General features: G+C 31.9%; 2 protein-coding genes across 3 annotated transcripts in view; one reads left to right on the top strand and one right to left on the bottom strand.

Moving 5' to 3' along the window:
- The window catches only part of LOC143082630 (condensin-2 complex subunit H2-like), a 30236-nt gene extending 5956 nt beyond the window's left edge, over nt 1–24280 (bottom strand). The window contains exons 1-16 of the mRNA XM_076258415.1: nt 24200–24280; nt 16305–16441; nt 15857–15958; nt 15149–15204; nt 14435–14510; nt 13967–14032; nt 13643–13722; nt 13133–13272; nt 10547–10627; nt 7913–8055; nt 7486–7572; nt 5946–6015; nt 5597–5710; nt 4467–4591; nt 1241–1313; nt 505–639 (exon numbers count right to left, since the gene is read on the bottom strand). Coding sequence (XP_076114530.1) covers nt 505–639; nt 1241–1313; nt 4467–4591; nt 5597–5710; nt 5946–6015; nt 7486–7572; nt 7913–8055; nt 10547–10627; nt 13133–13272; nt 13643–13722; nt 13967–14032; nt 14435–14510; nt 15149–15204; nt 15857–15958; nt 16305–16436 — 1480 coding nt within the window. The 5' untranslated portion in view covers nt 16437–16441; nt 24200–24280. The remainder of the gene's footprint in view (nt 1–504; nt 640–1240; nt 1314–4466; nt 4592–5596; nt 5711–5945; nt 6016–7485; nt 7573–7912; nt 8056–10546; nt 10628–13132; nt 13273–13642; nt 13723–13966; nt 14033–14434; nt 14511–15148; nt 15205–15856; nt 15959–16304; nt 16442–24199) is intronic.
- Nucleotides 24281–24561: 281 nt separating this feature from the next.
- Nucleotides 24562–25289, top strand: part of LOC143082636 (lipase maturation factor 2-like) — a 52938-nt gene continuing 52210 nt past the window's right edge. For both annotated transcript variants that reach the window (XM_076258424.1, XM_076258423.1), the window contains exon 1: nt 24562–24717. In XM_076258424.1, coding sequence (XP_076114539.1) covers nt 24624–24717 — 94 coding nt within the window. In that variant the 5' untranslated portion in view covers nt 24562–24623. The remainder of the gene's footprint in view (nt 24718–25289) is intronic.

Genomic DNA, 25289 nt, shown 5'->3' with positions numbered 1-25289 from the left:
AAAGATTTAGAAATAGGAAACAATGTTATAATAACAGTGCAAAGAGTAAATTGAAGTCTGATGGCCTGTAAAATTACTTGTATTAAGTTTTTGTACAAGTAATAACCTGTACAAAATAATAAAATGTACACAACATATATATTGAAATATAAAAATAATAATGCATGATTACAAGTGTAACAGATAGCACAAATCAAACTGGCCACTGCAAGCAGAGATTTTCTTTAATGATTTTGAAAGAAAATTGAAAAAAAGAATAAGTTTGAAACCCAAATTGAACCCTTACAGCTTGGTTATCTTGTAAGTTATGGGTAATCTGTCCAAATCTTTCAAAAGCTCTAGTCATATATGAAAAAGAAGATGTGGTATGATTGCCAATGAGAAAACTCTCCACAAGAGACCAAATGACACAGAAATTAGCAGCTATAGTTCATTGTACAGCCTTCAGCAATGAGCAAAGCCTATACCACATAGTCAGCTTTAGTCAGAAATATACAAACTTACTCATTCTTCTTGAAACTTCAAATCCCCCATGGTGTGACTCCATAGCTAATTCCATGGCTTGGAATAATTTATCATCTATCAATGGTGACTCATCTAAGTCTACATTATCTCCAGCATCAAATCCTAACCCTTCATCTGGAATACAAAATATAATAAATTTTCAAGTGACTATTAGTAGATTTAAGATCTTTCAAGAACCATAACACCGGATGAGTGAAAGTTAAAATCGTCAATATCAAACTTGACCTCCATTTTTTCACAAGCAACAACATATTAACACAAATTATCTGTCAAAAAATTTGAAAAGCTTTGGTTGAAAGGTTTACGAGTTAATTCATGGCCACTGTTTACCGCTGTACATCCTCTAATCAATATCCCATTTTCTTTTGGAAATCCAGTTAAAATGCACTTACATGTAAATCTGTTTGAATGACAGGAAAAAAATAAGAATGAGGGTCACAATTCAATTTATTTCTTTTATGCTCTTAATTATAACATTACTGACAAATTCTCTTGATTCAGGTTCAGTTACAATATTAGTGTAGTGTTTTAAACATTAGAATTGAATTAAAAAAAATATCAAAATCAAACAACTTGCTTTAGGTAACTTTCTCAGATAAGTTACAAATGTCACAGGAACAATTTTTATTTCAACACCTGGCATATTTTCAAACAGCTCTTGATAAAAACAAATTGAATGTAGCCCCCCCCCCCCCATCAATTTTCAACTTTATACCTATAGGGTCATCTATCATATTCTCAACATCATCCTCTTCCTCCTCTTCTTCAATATCTTCTTGTATAAATGTCTGTGGAAAATAAAGTTTGTTAATAAAAAAATTTAGTTAATTCAACATTTTATTGGACACGACACCAGAACATTTAGTATAAGATTTACCACTGTTATTTCTGACAGACGTTGCAACTTATTTATACACCATCCACAGCAAGACAGAAGCCTTCAAAGCATTTCCTTACTACCAAACAGAAGTCAAGGTAACATTACTTCAATACCACAGTCACCTTTAAGATTAGTTTAATAGAATCTGGTCAGTATTTAGTCAATAGTGTTTATTCTTTAAAGGGGCACTAGCTGTCAAATTCATGGTCACCGATTTGACTCAAATTCTCATATTTGATTTATAACAATGTAAAACATTTATCCAAACTATTAAAAGTCTAAACTAAACAGGGTAAAGAGCATGGGGTAGATAATGTGTAGGTTTGTTTCGTGTGTATTTTAGTCCAGATGCCATCCAATTAACTATCAATTTGACCTTAGATGACCATATAAGCAATGTAAACATAAACAAGTGAAACTGCGAGCTACTGCTCACTGATGATACCCCCGCCGCAAGTGGATAATATTATTGCGAACCCTATCATAGTTTTCCATAGATTCACCTGCAAGTTACCTGTCCATTTAAACTTTTGTAACTACAATTGTCCCATTTAACAAATACAACAGGTATTGTTCTCTGTATAGTTTATTTGATGGGACCTTTAAATTTCTTCCAAGAGAAATCTATCACTCATTGATTAATTTACCTGAGTAAAAAAAAAATCTTCCGAATAAATGAAAATACACTTGTAATTGTTCAATATACCCTGGTTGTTGTTTTTGATTCTTCATTCAAAACTGAGATTTTGTTATGTTTTCATGAAAGGATGTCAATAGTGTATTTATTAGGACAGAAATCAATATATTAGATGCCCAAGGTGTATGAATGTGTGTTTTTTGTTTATTTTTCAAATTCTGTAAACCAACTTATTTTCACAAATAGTTATTCATCTCAACTTATTCCTTTTATGTTGATTTCTCAGTTATGTATCTGAATAGATTAATAATTTTCTTGCTGTTTTTATGTAAGGGAAGACCAAAAAGTAACATTTGTACAATGATTTATTTGTCCTCTTTTAATAAGACTCAACACCACAAAATTGCTTGCAAAAATTAGTTTGTTTACATATTTGCATATTTTTTTTCTAATTGTATTTCTTTCAGCTGGATTGCAATAAATAAATAGGAGTAAACCGAGTGTAAAATTAGGAATCTTTTGTTAATAAGTGATTTCAAATTGATTAAAAATAACGCTTTTAATTTTGCATCTTGAATAATTTTGAAATCTTGAAAATGACTTTGAAATTTATTTTGCAAACTAACTTAACTAAATAATAGCAATGCACACTTGGCTGAGATTCATTTTACTATCATAAATACTGAAGTATGAACAAACTAATCCCCCCTTAGATAAGCTAACCCTCCTATAGGTAGGTTAATTATACAAAAGTTTGATCAGAAATCAGCTTTTAATTTTTGAATCAGTGTTTATATTGAAACAATTAAAAATGTATTATTGATATTGAATAAATACAATGCCACATGCAGTTTTGCAGGAGTTCTTATTTATTATTTGTACATGTATTTTTATCATTGACAGTTCAATTTTTTGTTCAGGCAAATTAATCAATGAGTGATAGATTTCTCTTGGAAGAAATTTAAAGGTCCCATCAAATAAACTATACAGAGAACAATACCTGTTGTATTTGTTCAATGGGACAATAGAACTTACAAAAGTTTAAATGGACAGGTAACTTGCAGGTGAATCTATGGAAAACTATGATAGGGTTCGCAATAATAGTGTAAAAATATGGAAGTGTTCGGTAAACAGGATGTGATGAATCTGAAAACGCATCACACGGTATAGCTGACTTATAAAAATCCTGAAACCAAATTTCAGAAATCCTTGTATTGTAGTTCCTGAGAAAAATGTGACGAAAATTTTTAACTTGGTTATCATGTGTAAAGTCATACAAGTGTTCGGTAAACAGGAAGTTGTCGAGTGATGAATCTGAAAATACATCACACGGTATACCTGACTTATATAAATCCTGAAACCAAATTTCAGAAATCCTTGTATTGTAGTTCCTGAGAAAAATGTGACGAAAATTTTCAACTTGGCTATCATGTGTAAAATCATACAAGTGTTCGGTAAACAGGAAGTTGTCGAGTGATGAATCTGAAAACGCATCACACGGTATACCTGACTTATATAAATCCTGAAACCAAATTTCAGAAATCCTTGTATTGTAGTTCCTGAGAAAAATGTGACGAAAATTTTCAACTTGGCTATCATGTGTAAAATCAGACAAGTGTTCGGTAAACAGGAAGTTGTCAAGTGATGAATCTGAAAACGCATCACACGGTATGGCTGACATATATAAATGTTGATACCAAATTACAGAAAGGGTGGATGTGTAGTTCCTGAGTAAAATGTGACGAAAGTTTCATGGGACGGACTGACTGACGGACGGACGGACGGACAGACAGAGGTAAAACAGTATACCCCCCCTTTTTTAAAGCGGGGGTATAATAAAGATATGAATAGATTAAATCAACACTTGCAATTGGATTTTTATAGGTCTGTTTGAATTTATTTCATAGATTAAAAATATAAGTTTCTCATTGTTTTTAACTGTATAAGAATGATTTTATGTGGATCCAATCAGTAATCAAATGATTTACCGTAGTTTCACTTTTTATTGTTGACATTCTTTTTCTTTAAATAACCAGTACACATACAATGCATGTGTCGTCAACCTCTAGCTAGGGGGTTAAATTGAAGTTCACATGAATACCGATTTAATGAAGTCGAGTTATTCACTTGCAAGTGAATAATTAATTTTTAATATTTCTTAGCTTAATTTGACCAAATTGAACCATTTTGGTTGCTAAAAGGGAATTATTATTTCATTTCACTATTTCACTTTCATCAATGATTGAACATAAAAATTCTTACTTTAGATTTTTTATATATCTCGTAGCTAGTGCACCTTTAAAAGAAGATTACAGGTCTGGTAAAAACCTTATCATTATTCATGAGATAAATAACCAGTTTTTAGACAGAGGCACATTTTCGGCACACACAATTGAGGATTTAAGAAACCCATTAGTATTTTACCCGCAATTTTCTTTCATTTTTATGTATTGATAATCTCCTCTTGTACTCTTCATAATATTTCTGTTCAAACTCTGGAAATGTTGGACATTTCAGCTTGTTCTTTGGAAACTTTGATCTTTGTGAATCTATTTGATAAACAATAAAACAGTTCATTATATATCTGTCAGAGGAAACTTCACATAACAATACCAGTGATAAATTTCCCTTTTCATGAAAAACAAACCAGAACATCATCCCTTGTTCTTCAGATCACAAAACTAAACACTTATCATAATAAGGTAAAAACAAACAAGAAACACATTGCCCAAGTCTGACGCATTAAACACTTATCCTAATAAAGTAAAAACAAACCAGAAACATCATCCCTTGTTTTTCAGAACTAAACACTTATCCTAATAAAGTAAAAACAAACCAGAAACATCATCCCTTGTTCTTCAGAACTAAACACTTATCCTAATAAAGTAAAAACAAACCAGAAACATCATCCCTTGTTCTTCAGAACTAAACACTTATCCTAATAAAGTAAAAACAAACCAGAAACATCATCCCTTGTTCTTCAGAACTAAACACTTATCCTAATAAAATAAAAACAAACCAGAAACACCACCCCTTGTTCTTCAGATCACAAAACTAAACACTTATCATAATAAGGTAAAAACAAACAAGAAACGCATTGCCCAAGTCTGAAGCATTAATACAGTTTCACATCAACTTAAGCTGCATTACTTAGTAAATAAAATGATTTGGAAAAAGTTTTTCCTTTATTTTAGTACTAATACAGTTCTTGGATCATTAATGATAAGTGATTAAATACAAACATCTCTAAATTAATCAGTACTGCATACATGTTGGGTGACTGTCTCATTTCTGATATGGTCTAATCCATTAGATTAATGTGAGAGGGTAGAAAAGGAAACTTTATGTTTGGACATTGGTCATTTATGATTGTTGATCTACATGATGTATGTAAGTTTATTATTAGAAAGAATCAAAAAGCCAAGTCAAAGGATAAAAAGGTATATTTCCATTAAAGAAGAACTAATCAATAGTCTATCACCTGCTCTGTACATGTTAAACTAAATCTCATTAATGTATGAACAACTAAATTAAGTTTATAAAATCAATCTTACTCTGTTGCATAATAAACTCTGTTAGAGGTAGTTGTTTAGGAGGAGCAGGACGACGTTTCCTCTTCTTACTTGTAGGATCTTCCAAACAGGCGGGTATTCTTAAAAAAGATGTACCTGGAAAAATATTATTTATTTCCTTTAATAAAACATGTTTTCATTGGCAAGCAGCATTTGCTGTATCTTTGCTGCTCTTTTATATAATAGATAATATTGATGGTTTATCATTCAATCATTCATTACAGTATAAAACTAATAGTAAATTTTAAAAAAAACTACAAAACAATTTTCTTAAAATCAATAAACAATTACCAAGATAAATATTGCAGAATTATTGAAGAATGATAAATACCTTTTTTGAAAGGTCTTTCTACTATTTTACCAGCATCATGAGGATCTATTGGTTCCCACAAGTTAACAATCTGTAAAACATAACATACACAACTTCCTTGCACATAAATAGAATAACCAAAAAAAAATCATATGAATGCTGAGGTTTTGATACACTTATTACTATTGTTGTATATAAAAATCACCACATCATCCAATTGAATATCAAAATATCTTTTAACCATTATTTAGGTTGAAAAAAACTATGCAAAGTCTGTAACTGTTTGAATAAACTGTTATCACAGAGATATATATCGCTTTTTGTAATTTCGATAATGCAAATGTGGAAATTAAAATTGCAAAACTTTAACATGTAAGTTTTGCAAATATTGAAAGTCAATGAACCATGACTGAAAGTACATGGCTAAACAAACTCCATTGAAATAAGATGCTAATACAACTGTATACCAAATACCATTGACTTACCATAAGTAGTTCCCTTAAAACAGACCTAAACACAATTAAACTAATACATGTAAACTAAGGAAAATTTCAAAGTCAATAAACAATAACTGAGGTGGTGTGGTCAAATAATCTCCATGTTTATAAGATATGCCAATGCTTATTCAACTGCATACCAAATATCATTGACCTACCACTAGTGGTTCCCCATAAACTGACCTAATCACAAACTAATACATGAAAACTAAGCAAAAATTTCAAAGTCAATAGACCATAACTGAAGGGACAGAGCCAAATAATCTCCATGGAAATGAGATAAGTCAATTCTTATACAACTGCATACCAATTATCATTAACTTACAACTAGTGGTTCCCCATAAACTGACCTAATCACAAACTAATACATAATAACTAAGCAAAAATTTCAAAGTCAATAGACCATAATTGAGGGGGCAGGGCCAAATAATCTCCATGGTAATGAGATTTGTCAATGCTAATACCACTGCATACCAAATATCTTTGACTTACCACTAGTGGTTCACCATAAACTAGACCTAATTGCAAACTGATACATTGTTGACGCCACCGACACCGCCGCCAACGCCAGAAACAGCATACCTAATTTCTTGCTTTTTGACTCTGTCAGGCGAGACAAAAGTGAGTACATTTAAGAACTCAACAAAACAGACCAAAAACTTTTTTATAAATTAGTATTTTTAATGTTCCAAAACAAGTCTAGGTCTTACAATGTATATGTATATGTGCACATGCAAATATATGGTTGATTTCTACTAGCACAAATAATATTGAGTAACTGCTTTCTAATGATAACCATATACTTTTACAATTTATTCTTTTGATAACTACTCTGATGTGTACTACTTCCTACAGATGTCACAGGTATACTTTTGTAGGTTTTACTGTCAGATCTTCAATTTTGACATTCATAAATGAATCCTTCTTCCTTAATTTTAAACAGTTTTATGATCATAAAGCTATGTTTTGTCTTGCAAGTTGTATATATATTCTATTGTAAAATACTGAATGGACAAAATAATTTACATGTATGTTTAAAGAACCTTCATTTAACTTTGACTTACCTGTTTAGGAGGTATTAACTTGACCTGTTTATTTCTACTCGATCTTTTCAACTCAACAATATCCTCTGTAGCAGCATCCCCAGTTTCCTGTAGAAATTGATTATAACAAACATAATTACGATTTTCCTTTTTAAGTCTGTTAAATAAATAAAACAACAATTTATAATTTCATGTGTCATGTTAAATTTCTTTTCTAATCTTAAACAAAAAAAGAATATACACTAATTTTAATTTCACAATACACAATACAGGAATAAACACTTCCACCCCATCAATTAATCTATTTGATGTTTGAGTCTTACAGAAATTCAAAGATATGGAGTAAAGTTGGTCACATCATGGATGGACAAACAGATATACATCATGAATTTAACTTTCCCTTTTGCTGTTTATATCTGGGAGTAAAATTGTAGAATGGATCACTAACCATAGCATTTTGGTGAACTTCTTCAACATGTGGTCCACCATCCACTTCATCTGTTGGTGGCATATTGATATCATCTGACTGTGGCATATCCATAAGATCTTCAAGGGGTGGTTCAAATGCATTATCATTATCATCATGATCAACTACAATGACAGATAACAGGATTCTTTACAGATGTCACTCCGGGATCCATAAAGTAGGATTAAATCACAAGCTAAGATTAGTCCTTAATGTTCCTTTTTTTTTTTTTTTTTCAATAACTATGGTTCAATTTCCATTAAGAACTGTTAAAATATAAATGAATGTAAACAAAAAGAGAGATTGCTGAATTTGCTGTATTTTACAACTTTGACCAAAAAGTTAAATATTCAAAATTTTTCATAGTTGGTGTAATTGTTGTCATAATTAGTTTTCAATGTATTACTTGCACTTCACAGCATTTTATCTTAGGTTAGGTTACTATATACATCACTGTAAATTTTCAGATAGGAAAAAATTCATTTTAAAATATTTGTTGTGTAGTAAATGACAGTAAATGGGATTTAAATTGCTCTGACTATCAATATCATAACAAAATACAATTAAAACAGGATTACAGTGTATGAAATTGTTTCAATAATCATGATAAATCAAACTTAACAATTTTTGTGTAATTAAAAAGATATCCCTTGAAGTGCCATCAAAACACTTTTTTGTAACTAGAGGCTCTCAAGAGCCTGTGTCGCTCACCTGTTACTGTATTTACTGATGTCGGCCATCTTGGTTGGTAGGCAGGGTCATTTGACACTTTTTTTTAAATATATACCCTAGTAATGATTGTGGTCAAGTTTGCTTAAATTTGGCCCATAGTTTTAGAAAAGAAGATTTTTGTACAAGTTACAAAAATGAAGAAAAGTTATTTAATATTGACTATAAAGGGCAATAACTCCTTAAGGGGTTGACTGACAATCTTAATCATTTATTTGTAGGTCTTACTTTGCTGAACATTATTGCTGTTTACAGTTTATCTCTATCGATAATAGTATTCAAGATAATAACCAAAAACTGCAAAATTTCCTTAAAATTACCAATTCATGGGCAGCAACCCAACAACAGGTTGTCTCATCCGTCTGAAAATTTCAGAGCAGATAGATCTTGACCTGATCAACAATTTTACCCCATGTCATATTTGCTCTAAATGCTTTGGTTTCAAAGATATAAGCCAAAATATACATTTTACCCCTGTGTTCTATTTTTAGCCATGGTGGCCATCTTGGTTGGATGGCCAGGTCATCAGACACATTTTTTAAACAAGATACCCCAAGGATGATTGTGGCCAAGTTAGGTTAAATTTGGCCCAGCAGTTTCAGAGGAGAAGATTTTTGTAAAAGTTTACGGACGATGGACGCCAAGTGATGAGAAAAGCTCACTTGACCTTTCAGGTCAGGTGAGCTAAAAATGTATTCCTGCAACTATTAGTTTCTAAAATATATGAAGTTGACAAACTGTTGGTTGCCTGACTGCAATAAATGCAGGAGTCTTTGTGATATGTTAACCCTTAGACTGCTGCATTCATTTCTATTGTACTTTTGTGTATTGCTGAATAAAATTTTAATCACTGATGAAGTAAACATGTTCTCTTACAATTGCTGTATCTTTGTAAATATTAAATATTCATCAATAAAAGTTATATAAAAAAGTATTGTTAGATTCTGTATTTTTTATTTTATTTTTGTGTGAGTCTCTGGTCATTTTTTACCTGTACAGGTGCAAATAGAGGTAAACAAAGGTAACTTATTTTTTTCGTGTTTTATTAAGGAATCCATCACTGTAAAAGTATCCATGACTTCAAAATTGAACCAATATAGTTAAAAATCTCTTTAAAGAACTAGTTCCATTGTGATTATCAGAAAAAAAAGTTTCTTCTCGGACCAACAGCCTTTTTTATGCAAATATTTTCCGGTATTTTCCTCCGACTTTCACTGCGTCGACTTTTACTTCCCTGTACAAATATATGTATACGACAAGTTCATTGTTATAGCTTTCATCAATAAATGATCTTGACAAACTTAAAGTTTAGATCTATCGATGTCAGTCAATATTGATTCACATTTGAAAGGCGAAATGATAAATATCGCAAATCCTGTTTCATGTCATCCATTTTGAACAAGGTCTGGGAATCCCCGTGGTTCTCGCTTTAAAAGTCTTCTGTTCGCAGTTTTGATAGAATGTTTCTATTTCCATCCATTATATCTTCTGTTCTCGTCCAAATCCTTTTAATCGGCCGCCGCTGTTAAATCGTCATCATTGAAATACTTCTGAACATGTTGGCCATTTCTCCAAATAATATCCGCCATTTTGTCACTTTTTTCATCAAAAATTTTCACTTTCGGTTTTATCGCTTATACCTGATTTAAAGTCAAGAGACACTCCAAAGAATGCAGATTTTTAACCTATCAGAATCCATACAAGTAAAAACTGCCGCAATCTCATGAATATTGACTCCGCCCATTCCATGGTAACTGTGTAAACAAACGAGTTACGGGAAACGACTATAGTCGCACGTAGCAGTAGCGGACTGCTTTATCTGAACGACAATAGTCGCGCGTAGCAGTCTAAGGGTTAACAGATACAGAAATATCAACAGTTTAATACCTGACATGTTGGCTTGGTCTACATTGTTTGGTATAGAATTTGGTTCTGAGTCTGTAAGATGTGGATCAATGTGCATTGATTCTGAAAAAAAAAAAAAAACATATATCCGTTATATCAATATGTTGTAATATTGCAAATGCATACAATTACAGAATTAAATTTTTGGAATAAAGGGAAATGTAGTGTATGTCAATCAGATTGAAACTCAACCCCAAAAAATAACCAGATTAAATATAGAGATCATATGGTAGAACTTGAACCATGAGCCATCTTTACAATCTAGAAGTCATTTAAATGTATAAAACATTTCAACTTATTTTGATGCTTACAGAGAATTACTATTAAATTTTTACAGTTTTAATTTTTTTAAATTTAGTTCAGAATACACCAGGTGTTTAATATGCCAGATTGAGATTTTCAAGTGTTTGATTTTTCTCGTTTTTGCATAGGTTTGTCTTGTGAGCAATAATTTGACCTATTTGAGTATGAATTATGGCAAATGACCGTGAATGAGACTTTATAATTTTAGATGAGAAGGTATTTTATGGATCTTTGAAGAAATGGCATCCATGTTTTTTCCATTAATGAAAAATAGATGTACAAGTTTAAAACACAGTGATCAAGTATAGTTCAATTGGTGAAAGAACAAAGACCAGGGATGCACAATAAAAGCAAAAGTTCAGCAACATATACTGAGCCAAAAAAGTTTAGCAACACTTTTTTTTTCATTTAATTTTTTTTTTCGTTTCAACAATTTTTTTTTAAATATCATTGATATAATGTTCAGTTTTACCTGTAATTTTAAACAATCGTCCTTTTTTCCAGTTGATTGATTTCGCGCCATTTAAGCTTTGCACGTGAAATCGATGTTTTACCTTTTTTACCTGTACCTTTAAAACGAAATTTAAAATTTATTTTTCACTGACTTTCAGAAACACAACAATTTTCAGAAAAACACACGTAATTTTAAAAAAAATGCATGGGGCGTCGACCAGGCCTCCCCGAAAATGACCGCCACAGAGCTATTGGGATGGTTGATGCCGGAATGAGTGTTGCCGATGTAGCAGCTCAATTTCACGTGCATAGGGCAACAGTTTGGCGACTAATAAACAGATTTTGACAAACTGGAACTTCAAAGGATAGACCGCGATCTGGTAGACCCAAAAAACTAACACCAAGGGAGAAGCGCTACGTTAGATTAATGTCAACGTGTGACAAGTTTATTCCCGCCACACGAGTAGTCCATAGACTCAGGGCAGCTACTGGAGTACTTGTTTCAGCTCAGACTGTTAGAAATCGCCTTCACAGACTAGGGATACATGCACGAAGACCACATCAAGGAATGGAGCTAACACCTAACCATCAACACCAAAGGCTAGTCTGGACAAACCGCCATTTACGCTGGCTTAACAGGGACTGGAGAACAGTGATGTTTACAGATGAATCCCTCTTTACATTGAAGTTCGCCGATGGTCGCATACGGGTATGACGTCGTAACAATGAACGATACCATGCAAGCACTGTGATGCAGAAGGATCGGTTCGGTGGTGGCAGTTTGATGGTTTGGGGAGGAATTCATTATGGTGGTAAAACAAATTTAGTGATCGTTCGTGGGACATTGAATGCCAGGAGATATTGTGATAACATCTTGACACCTGTTGTTCTCCCCTTCTTTGCCCAGCGTAATCATAATGGATTCCATTTTCAACATGACAATGCAAGACCACATACTGCTCGCCTGACAATGAATCTGTTGCAGACGAACAACATTAACGTTCTTGATTGGCCAAGTCGATCCCCAGACCTCAATCCAATCGAACCTGTTTGGGATCTGTTGAACCAACGCATTCGCGAAAATCACGGTGATTTCCAAAATTTACAAGAACTTGAAAATGCACTGATTAGAGAATGGAATGCGATTCCACAACGACAAATTCGAAAGATACTCAATGGAATGTGAAAACGCTGCCAATCCGTCATCGATGCACGTTGAGCATGGACCAGATATTGACTTTTGATAACTTTTTACCCATTTACACGTTTTGAACCTTCTCACTCCACCCCGAGAAATTCTTAGTGAATTTGAGTGAAAAACATCCATAGTGCTTCTGACTTCATAAAATTTTATTTTATTTTCATAAAATCATATTTTGTTAAGTTTTTGTTATCAAATAAAATTTCATAATTTTGTTGCTAAACTTTTTTGGCTCAGTATATAATACTAGGCCATTTGTAGGCTTACCAACTACAGAAATAACAATATACTTTAAATGTTTTTTATTAAATTTTCCTTTTGGCTAATCTAACATAATCATAGATGCAAATCAAAAAGGTATGGTGGAAAACAATCTGTTTATTTTGGAATGAATCAACCTGGAAATTTTAATGGAAAAAGATATCAAATATTGCTGAAAGACACAAGTTCACATATTTCAGATTACAAATTTAATCTAGAATCTCAGAAATGCATCAACTTGGACTATTTTGCATGGACAAAATTCTAGAAAAAAAAATGAAAACAACACTTTAAATTATTTCAGAAATTAATTATAAGTTTGATTAAACATAGATTTTTCGTTATGTTACCATGTGTACTGAAAGACATCTGTAATGATTTTTTCAGGAGTGCCAGGTGTGTCATATCTAGGAGCAAGGTTCCCGTGGTGTGAACAGAACATGTATTCATCTTGAAATCATTTCTACTGGCCAACACTTCTCCTGATTTACTGAAATGAAACAAAAAAGTTTGTTAGATGTTGGACCAAATCATGATGATACACTATGTGCAGGCCATTATATAGATTCCCTAGTTTGTTCAGGATAATCCTATAGTGGTTTTATGATACAGTGCAAGAGATTATAAAAATGGATTTTTTAAATTGTTAGAATGATACACTGTTATTTATGCTAAATTGTCCCTTATGAAGTAACAGATTATAAACTTATGATTTGACAGTAGGATGAAAACAACACTAAGGCTTCATCTGTTTTCATTACATTACACAAAGTTTAAACAAATTTTGCTGCTTAAAATGACAACAGACCTTTTTTGTGGTGTAGAAGTTGCTAAGTTTACAAATTCATGTCTAACTTTACCTCAAAAGTGGTTTATCTCCCTTGTCACAGTCGTCAAATGGAATTAAGGATAGGGGCATCTGTGGTATAGGTGGTATACACTATTAAAAGAGAGAAAAAGAAAATGTCATAAAAAATACAAGAAAAATGAAATAGTTCTCTTCATACATTAGAAACTTGAAAAATTATTAAAATTTTACATTGCATTTCATCAAAATCCAGAAATATATATATCATTTCAGTTCTGTAGAATGTCTGTTAATATTATTATTTGTCAATATGAAAACATTTAACAGTAATTTCCCAAATATCAACGTGACTTTTTGTACTTTACTATAATTTTACCTTATCATCACTTTCTTCTTTCAAAACAATATTCTTGTGTTCTTGTATGTCATCCAGTGTGAGAAACTGAAAGTAAACAAAATATTAAACATTACAAACCACTAAAGTCAATATAAATTCATTCATAATTTTCTCATGTCAATTTTTCACTTTATTTTTGCTGATACTATTCTATTATTAATATTTAAGTACTCCCCCCCCCCCCCCCCCTCCTACCCCCAAAATAAATCCTTAGATATAATAGATATAAGAAGATGTGGTATGAGTTCCAATGAAACAACTCTCCATCATAGTCGCATTATAGGTCAAAGTACATGAAGACTTGGCTCCCAGTGAACAGCAAGCTATAAAGTGTCCAAATAATGACTAGTTTAAACCATTCTATCAGGAAAACGAATCGTCTTATCTATACAAAAATGAGAAACAAGAAACACTTATGAACCACAAAATAACATTGTAGGTAAATACCTCTTCATCTTCACCATCATTGTCCCCCTGGTCATCCTCATTGTTATTACCATCTTCATTTCCTGTTTTCTGTTTTCTACAAAAAAAATAAGTTGTATTTCCATTAAAATAAACATTGTTAATAGCTGGTAGAAGACAATAAAGAGTAAACAGTGATTTAATAATACAAATTTGATGGCAATACAAGTACAAAATTTCAATCACTCATACTTGTAAACAAACATGAAAAGATATTATGTACTCAATTAGAGTAACGATACTGTTTCCCATGGAAAACTCATCAGACTCAAAGGACAAATTCTGTAAAAGTCAACATAAGCAAATGGTGATGAAGTATGTTTTGAAATGGGTATATACCTTTATAGCTTGTTGTTCGGTGTGAGTCAAGGCTCCGTGTTGAAGGCCGTACATTGACCTATAATGGTTTACTTTTTTAAATTGTTATTTGGATGGAGAGTTGTCTCATTGGCACTCACACCACATCTTCCTATATCTATATGTATATATAATGACACCTGAAAAAAATGTTCATATCTCTTTATGTTTTCATGGCAATGAAACATCATATAAATTTGCCTGTGATATTATGTAGTAAGCTAGTTTACATCTTGTTCCAAACTTTTTGTTTTTCTTGAATGTGATACAATTTTCTTCCACCTTTAATTTGCAAAGAATCAGTAAAAAAATTCAACTTTCTATACATAAAACACTTACTTTTTATTTGCAAGAAGGTCTAAAGTCTGATATACTAAGGTATATAAATATTCAACCTGAAAAATACCAAGTTAAACACATTGGACAAGAATATTCATGTTACATATATGCCCCTAATAATGATGCTGTCCTCATCAGTTAATTTTCAAAATTTCAAAATCAAGTAAAACATGAAAGTGTGTTTCTTATATTTGAGTATATATTTGTGTTTAGGGGTCAGCTGAAGCATGCCTTCTGGTGCATGATTTTCTCGCTATGTTGAAGACCCTTTGGTGGCTGTCAGTCATATTTTGCTCTTTGGTCTGCTTGTTGTCTCTTTGACACTTCCCCATTTTCATACTTAATTTTATATTTAACTAAACACTATCATACTCATACCAAATCATAAATCATTTTGTTTTGTACAAGCATAGAATTCTTAATGAAGACCCCTATGTCTAACGGGTAAAGTATCAAGTTAATGTATTAACTAACAGTAAGTGTATCTATAAATCATTCACATTTGACAATTATATTGAATGCACTTTAGAAAAATACCACATTGAAACTTCACTAAAACAAAATAATTAAGCAGTATTAAAAATAACAAATTTGTACTTTGTATCCTATATATTTCCAATATGCATGATATACAGATAGATGAGATTTCCCTGAACGTTTCCACTTTTTTTAAATATCAAGTTTATCATTGAATATTAAATTAAGTACCTTTTTACTGTAAACACAGGCTGAACCTTGAATTACCATAGCTGCTTCAGCAAAGTTCATTGTTGTCAACCCTCCATCAAAGGTAATCGTAACCTTCTCTAGCTAAAAAGGAAACATATTTCTTGTATTCAACATCGAAATACCCAAATTGCCCAGAAAACCCATTTTGAATAAAAAGGATATCATTGAATTATAGGGTTTCTTAGATACTAAACTGTTCATACTTTTGTCATTTGATTTTATTTTTAAGAATATCTTTCTTAACACAGCTTGATATTCTTAAGAGGTATTTTCCGGCAGTTTTGATAAAATTGACTGTCAAATGGTGTGCTTGTATGTTTTGAGTTTTGCCATTTAAAGGAAATTTACTCTTGTCATCTGCCTTCAAAACACATCTTTTAAACAGTTAAAGCTGATCTGCTAACATCTTATGTTTTGTTATTTTTACCTCAGACAAATAATCTTCTAATTGTTCAGCTATATTTACATCCCAGTTTTTGGTCAGATCTCTAATGGGTTGTATTAACTGGGAAAACCTGGTCTCCAAATCACCTTGAGTCTGAGAAGCTGAAATTGTCATCTTATCTGGAATGATAATTCAATACATCAAATCAAATTTATAATACATGTATTAAGATTAGTATATCTATACATTTGTACATGTATTAAGATTAGTATATCTAACATAAATATTTTCATTCGGATTTCATAGTATGAACCTTCCTACATGTTGTACATGTTTAGAGAAGGCATCAGGTTAAGATGTTGTAATTATTTAATTTTCAAATGTGTTATTCCAAAATCACCCATATTCTTACATTTATACAAAGAAGAAACTTGGAATGTTATCTCAAATTTCTCATGCACATGTAAACATCCACCAATTCCTTAAACAGAATGAAAGAGCACCTTTATTGTCTGGCAACACTCTTTAGTTTAAACATATTTATTTATAGTGGATTGGGAAACAAGTTTTGCAACTTATTTGAATGTCATTTTCAATGATTGCCAAAATTCTGTCCTTTTTTCAGAATGTTTGTAAAAACCTCCCTATGTGAAGGTCCCCTGTACTAGCATGGCCATAGAAATCATATTGACGTTTTGTCTCGCTGTCACATGCTGATTAGTGTTCCAGCTAAAATTTCAAATGGAAATGAACATATTCAAACTAAAACTAACCAATAACTGCAAAATTTCCTAAACATTACAAATTTAGTGGCAGCAACCCAACAATGGGTTGTTTAGTTCGTCTCAAAATTTCAGGAATGTCCCAGGTTAGGGGAGGGTTGGAATCCTGCTAACAGGTATAACAGTCAGGGGACTTATTGAAATAAGTGATTTTTAAATCACTTATTTAAGAAGCAAATTTGAAGTTTTGTCACAGATTTTGTAGTTTTATCAAAATTTTAAACACATAGTTTAAGATAATATCTTTTCAATGTAAAATTGAAAAAAAAAAACTTTTTGCTTCTTTTCAGTAGCAAGGTTTATGCCTTTGATGCAATCATACAGCTGCAAATTCTATTTTAGTTGAAAAAATGCTTTAATAGTGGCTTTACATATTGAACTGATACTTTTTTTAAAGAATTTTCCAAGCATTGAGACTATTAAGGTTTCATCTTACAGATTATGTAATAAAATTCTACTGTTCACGATAAAAAAATTCAGTGTTATGTGTGTTGAAATTTGTGGGAATTATTAAAATAATGATACTTAAAGAAGTGATTTCATCCTATCAACCAGTGTTCTCCCCAGGCCGTTTTAGCGTCACTATATTTTCCTCCCGTGATGCTATAATAATTTCCGCAACGCTATAATTATTTTTAGGATGTTATTTTTTCCTGTTTCTATATCCAAATCCATGTCCTAAATTTTGAACTTTCATCTAATTACCGCTTATGATCATAACAAGAGGCTGTCACAACAACAGCAAACCGGATTTACTAACATTTATTTGTGTCCTGGCAATATCACAAGAACCATAACTGATGAATGCTGAAAGTGAAAATCATCAATATCAATTTTGACCTCCATTTTGGAGTCAGTATCAACATATTAAAATTTGAAAAGCTTAGATTGAATGGTTCATTAGTAAATGCAACAACGTGAATGGAAACACCATTTTACGATCTTTCAAGAACCATAACTCCTGAACGGTAAAAGTCAAAATCGTCATTATTGAACTTGACCTCTATTTTGTCATCAGTAACAACATATAAAAATTTCAAAAGCTTTGGTTGAATGGTTTATGAGAAAATGCACGGACACAACTGGAAACACCATTTTTCAATCTTTCAAGAACCATAACTCCTGAACGGTAAAAGTCAAAATCGTCATTATTGAACTTGACCTCCATTTTGTCATCAGTAACAATATATTAAAATTTGGCACTTACTTTTAAAAATAAAGAAGATATATGTCCTGGAATATAAAAAAAATCTTGGATACCTGAAAGATGTACAGTTCTTTTGGAAAGTTTCTTCAAAAATAAAAACATGTGCCCTTTTGTACTAAGAAGTGGTTTTTACAACAAAACAAAAGTTTTTTATCACTTGAAATTGATCCCTCATGTAAGGTGTAGTCATTTCATTGAAGGTTACTCTCATTCGAGGGATTGTTCCCAACCTTTTGAATAGATTTCTTCATAACCACAGTTTTCTTTTCTAGACCATCGAAAATATGTAAAACTATGCTTGAAACATGCGTGTCACTGAAACAACTTTAAAGTACCCACTCAAATAATTATCGATATCAAAGTCAAATGATAAAGTTTTAAATCAGAGACCTTTCTTGCTTTTGTACATTTTTCGTCATAACAACAGTTTTCTTTTCTGGACTATCATTAAAAGAAGTAGTGGAGTCGTCAAAATTTTGCTTCAAACACGTGCGTTGCAAAGGGGTGAATAAATCCTTTATGTGACATGTGACAGGCGCCATTTAACAATATCAATTTGTCATATAATACAATCAACACCTTTATTAATTAGTCCTTTGAAATCGATAGCTATAAAATGCAATCAGCTGATCATGCTGATTATTTATTTTCTGTCAAAATCTTAACGAGGTCAAGGTGAATTCCAAGTATTGTCTGATCAGGTAAAGTCCGAGAAACCCAAAAAAGTAAATAAACAAGATGGTTGAAAATAAATTGTTATATATATTTCTTTGGCCAATGACAAATTTTAATCGCCAAAATTATTATTTTTTCGCAAATTGCGAAAATGGCGACCACCAGCGGAAACCCTGGATATATGATACTTTCTCTTCCCTTTCTTTTCTTTTGATAAGAACCATTTTTTTCCTAGATATTTAGTGTAATTGTATCTATACAGGTTCCACTATAATGGAAGCAAGTTAACTCGTACCACCGAAAACTCGTACCACGTTAACTCGTACCAAAAAAGTTAACTTGTACCACTGGGAAGTCGTACCATTCAGAACTCGTACCACTGTAAACTCGTACCATTAAAAATATATTAAACAAGAATGTGTCCTCAGTACACGAATGCCCCCCTTCACTATCATTTTCCATGTTCAGTGGACCGTGAAATTGGGGTAAAAACTCTAATTTGGCATTAAAAAAATTAGAAAGATCATATCATAGGGGACATGTGTACTAAGTTTGAAGTCGATTGGACTTAAACTTCATCAAAAACTACCTTGACCAAAAACTTTAACCTGAAGCGGGACAGAGGGACGGACGAACGGACAGACAGACGGACGAACGGACAGACGAACGAACAGACGGACGGACGGACGCACAGACCAGAAAACATAATGCCCCTCTACTATCGTAGGTGGGGCATAAAAATGAAAACTCAGACAACAAGAATGTGTCCAAAGTACACTGATGCCCCACTGGCACTATCATTTTCCATGTTTTATGGACTTTGAAATTGGGTAAAATATCTAATTTGGCATTAAAATTAGAAAGATTATACTATAGGGAACATGTGTACTAAGTTTCAAGTTGATTGGACTTCAATTTCATCAAAAACTACCTTGACCAAAAACTTTAACCTGAAGCGGGACGAACGAACGAACGGACGGACGAACGAACGAACGGAGCCACAGACCAGAAAACATAATGCCCCTCTACTATCGTAGGTGGGGCATAAAAATAGAGAATGTTTTTTAAGCTTTATTGTTTAAATTGATCTTTCAAACTAGAACTTAATGCAGAAGAAAGTTAAAACATTGCTTTAACTGTACCTTATGTTGAATATATACAGCTAACTCTCGTTGTCTCGAACTCGGTTGACTCGAAATTTCGGATGAGTCGAAGTTTTCACGTGGTCCCGAACTTTATTCCATACAAAAGTATGTAATTCGACTCCTGATGAGTCGAAATTGGATGAGTCGAAATTTCGGTTGAGTCGAACTAAATTTACGGTCCCAAGGTTAACAAAAGCATTCAACATTCATTTTTTATCTCGAACTAATACACATATGTCAAAACATGACCTCCGGGATTTTTAAAAATGGATTGAAGAGTTAATCTGACAATACACGTGTAAATAAATTTCCGGTCACTGAACACTATATTGATTTATGACATGCTATTTCCATGAGTGTTTACCTAAGATTATCTTTTATAGAATTTTTATAAATAATTAGTGATACATTGTTAATGTTCATGAACAAGTATTTAAAATGTTTACAAAACAATTAATTTGTGATTTACACTAATGAGCTTGGGTGTGTATACAGTGAGGATTATGGCTTCCGTTGATGATCACATAAAAACTACTCAAACGGCGTCTTTAATCTTGTTATATTTTCTTTTGAAAAGAAAGAGTGAGATAAAACAAAATGAATAGAAATCAAAATTTTCTTAAATCTCTTGTTTCCGAGAATAAACAATTTTGTCAGCTATAACCGACCTGAATAACGAAACTATCGATTGGAAATTACGCTCTTGGAAAAGTCATAGGATTTTTTTTTTAATTGAATAAGTAAAAAAAATGTCATTACAATAATAAAAGACTGTGACATACAAATACATCGATCTGATACTAGAATATCGATCCCCTTGCCATATTCACCCGGATTTATTTTAGCTTTACCAAGCTAAGCAAGAGTTGTGTCCCTTAGATTGTCGAACTTCCGGTGTTTGTTTGAGTCGAACTACGTGTATCTCGAAATATTTTTCTGGTCCGGCTGACTTCGACATAACGAGAGTCGACTGTATATCCAAATTAAATTAATTAAAGCTGTAATCCATGATCACAAATTGAATGTTATATATGTTACATTTCATTGTTATTTATAGACAGTAAGAATTTAATTTTGGAAATCATTTTGATTAACTGCTAAGATTTATTCATGAAAAATTAATATTTTCTTGGGGTAAAACTGATAATACTTTAATAATCTACATCTGCCACAGTATTTTCTATCCAATAGACAAGGAACATTAGCTACAAATTGGTCATTGTACTTTCAAATTATATACATTTAACAGACTTAAGAGGTATTGAGTGAAAGTAACGTATATCATGTATATAAAAAATTATATTCATCATTAAACACCATTTAAATGCATTTAAATAAGTTGGTACGAGTTAGCAGTGGTACGAGTTTGCATTGGTACAAGTTTTTTTTTAGTGGTACGAGTTGACGTTGGTACGAGTTTACAATGGTACGGGATAACTATAATTCCACTATAATAACCCATTCATTCATTTAGTTGGGTAGGTAGGGTAACTGGAACCACACATATATTTTTATTTGGCCCAAGAGGTGAAAAATAATTGAGTAACTATAAATGAATATAGAAAACATAAATTGAAAATACTGTTATTATGGTTATAGTTTAATTGTATTCTCAGTAAGGAATTCAACAATATAAACACACAGAATAGGATGAAATAGAATATCTTATTCACCAAATGAGAGCCTATAGCATATAAACAATATAACACATTTTGTAATTAACAATAACATATATAACGTAAAGGAAATAGAGCATCGCCACGACGCGATAAATGACAAATTGAAAAAAATAGTTTTTTTTTTTTACGCCAAATGCAGGCCATTCATTAAGAGGCGGTACCCGGTACTTTTACCCTCCTATGCTACTGATAAGTACCGCCTGAATTCAGGAATTTTTATATAAGATGTTCATTGAATACATTGTAAAGTACCACCTACAAATAGGAATGTACCGGTCAACACGAAAGATAATGAAACCCCTGCAAATGTGATGCTATCTAAAATTTCTGGGGAGAACACTAATTTACTAATCAACACAGATGTTGTTTCTGATAATTTTAGCAACATAATAAGTCCCTGGATCATTAGTATACTATATCTAAAGCTGCAATAAAATTAAATCACTTAGACTAGTGATTAATTTGTACTACTTAAATAGGTGATTGTAAAAGAAGACAACTCTTACTTCCAACCTTAATGGACATACATTGTAATGTTACTTGAATCAGTGATTAGAAAATCACTCATTTAAGTAAGTCCCCTGACTGGTTTAACCTCGCCACATTCTGTATGTAAGTGCCTGTCCCAAGTCAGGAGCCTGTTATTCAGTAGTTATTGTTTTTTGTACATAAATTAAGCCGTTTGTTTTCTCGTATGAATTGTATTACATTTGTGAGGGGGGCAAGACCTTTTTCAGGACATGGACGTCGGGATCGGGTGTTTTTAAGCTTGGGATTTCTGGATTGATCCTTTCGGGATCTAGGAATACTTTTTTTGAATTTCAGGATGTCAAGATTTAAATTTCTTTAAATTCGGGACCTCAGGAATTCATATTTTAAAGCCCAGGATTTTGGGATCAGGAACCCTCCTCATTTGTTATTTGCCTTTTATAAAAGTAAGTAAAACTTTATTTGGATTCGGCATATTGACAAACAATACAAACATACGCTCTAATGAGCTTTTCACCAAAAAAAATTATAGCTTAGCTGACCAGCTGACTGTAGTATGGGCTTTGTTCATTTTTGAAGGCTGTGCAGCGACATTTAGTTGTAAATTTCTGTGTCATTTGGTCTCTTGTGGAGAGTTGTCTCATTTGCAATCATACCACATCTTCTTTTTTTATATCATATATATGTGATATACATGTAATGATGTAGTAATAGTAGCCTTACAGGACCCAATTACGACTGGACACAATTACGAACGATTTTTAATGTTTGCCCCCTTATATTATATTCATGCATGATAATTAATAAATGTTTCTATTAATTAAAAACCCACTAAATTACTTGTGTTTTCACGAAAAAAAAGTTCATGCGCACTTTGTTAATGTTGCAGACGACGAAAAATTAAGTTTCGTAAATGTCAAAATAATGACTCCCTCTCTTGGAAATTACATGAATAAAGCACACAAGCTAGTGCAAATTGCCTTCTTTTGTCATTATATAGATAGAAAAATATCTCCTGAATCTGTTCATATGTGTGATACCCTTTATCTTGGCCAAATAATCCAAAAATGAACATTTTCTCAGACACGGGTGACCCTGAGCATTGTCAGAAGAAAAAAGTATTTTTATTGAAAAATCCCAAGAACTCCGAAAGTAAAGGTTAAATATAAATTAAAATCATAGGTTCACTAACTAAAACGACAATTCAGTGCTTCTTAGGTGAAAGAACTTGCATAAAAACAAAAAATCTGAATTATTTCCTTTTCAAAGAAATTTTTTTCACTAATTTCGTCCTCAACTACTGCTGAGGAATTTGAAGTAAAATACCATATTACACTTCTTATTTTCTTAGGAAATGTGTTTAAGATAAGATTAATGTATGTTTCATAAATTTAGATTGTTGTCATTGATTTTTTTCTGCCAGATATATAAATATAGTGCCGTTCGTAATTGCGTCCATATTGGGCTTAATTGCTTGACCCATAAAACCAGGTCATGAAAATCTTACCAAAGTATCCAAACGTAAATAGAAAATTATGTGTGTTATGATTCAAAATGAAAAGCATTCATACATCTTTAATTCTATGGTACAAACAATTCAAGAAAAGTATTCTACAAAGAAAAAAAATAATTAAAGTTCAAAAATCGTTCGTAATTGTGTCCAGTGAGGCTAATACCACAGGAGGTTGAAATCCTATCAATGAGGGTCTATAAATATGTCAACTCGACTATCACAGTAGAGCTTCTTCTCCGAGAGAAGCTCTACTGTGATAGTCGAGTTGACATATTTATAGACCCTCATTGATAGGATTTCAACCTCCTGTGCTAATACTCAAACTGTGACTTCTCTTCCTTCCATGAACTAGAGAGGACGGGTTTTGGTGTGAATAACTTGAGCCTTCTTGCTCGTAATGAACAACTGATGAAAGCTTTCATAAACACCTACTTTTTTACTATTTACCTGGTAGTTTTTATATTTATATTTTGATTTTGGATATCCCGCTTCCGCTAATACATAAAATGGTAAATATTGAAGGAACAATTTGATTGGATATAATGGGGCACCTTGCAATATTTTATCCAATCAAATATTGTTTAACATCAAAAACGAAAGTAGAATATTTTAATCCGCCACTTACAAAATGAAAGTACAATTATGACAATTTGTTTTAGCATTAAGATTTATAGGATCATAGCTAAACCAAGAAAATAATTGAACCTTTTGTAGTGTGAATTATTGTAATTATGATCAGATAAACGATTTATGAAGTAGTTGAAATCTATTGAACAGGGAACTATTTTTCAGTGCAACTGTGTCCGAAAGTGTTGTTAGGTCCGTTGCAGCGACTGTTATTGTGATTTGGTTATTAATATTATACATTAAGATGTCATCTTACAAAGTAACGAAAAATGCCTTTTTATGGGGCATGGCAGCAATATATTTGCTTGCATTTTCATCACTATATGTACAAATTCCTGGTAACTATCCGTTTATTTACTCTTATTCAGATTTTAACATTTATAACACCATAAAGGGATTTCCAATATAGCTATACATAAATAACCCATTACTTATCTTTTAAATGCTATTTATTTCAATTTGATTTATAAAAGTCCATCTTGAGTTCTATGTTCAGATTCTGTTGACCAATTCAAGCACATCATTTTAAAGACATTTATAGAAATGAAATTGAAAGAGTTATAAATATAAAAAAAAACTTATTGAAACATATATTATATAATGTATTAAATATAGTTGGAAAGCAAGATTTATATTATGAATAACTTGTTTAATTTTAATCAGTTTCTACACCGAAATCTAAAGCATTTTATACTTACAGAACAATGACCTTCAGCAATGTTCACCATCCTAATGAATACCTACTCTAGCTGTAATATCTTATAAATACTGAATGGTGACACATACAATAAATGATTGACTTCATTACTCCCTGCCTCTGTCATAAACTATTGAATCCAAACATTCCCCTGCTCAAATAATATTTACAACTTTTCTGACTTCTGATCAATTGAAAGACTATATATCTAAT

Source organism: Mytilus galloprovincialis, chromosome 7 (assembly GCF_965363235.1).
Source record: "Mytilus galloprovincialis chromosome 7, xbMytGall1.hap1.1, whole genome shotgun sequence".
Lineage (NCBI taxonomy): Eukaryota > Metazoa > Mollusca > Bivalvia > Mytilida > Mytilidae > Mytilus > Mytilus galloprovincialis.
The sequence above is the reverse complement of the archived record's forward strand: the minus strand, read 5'-3'. Positions and strand labels throughout refer to the sequence as shown.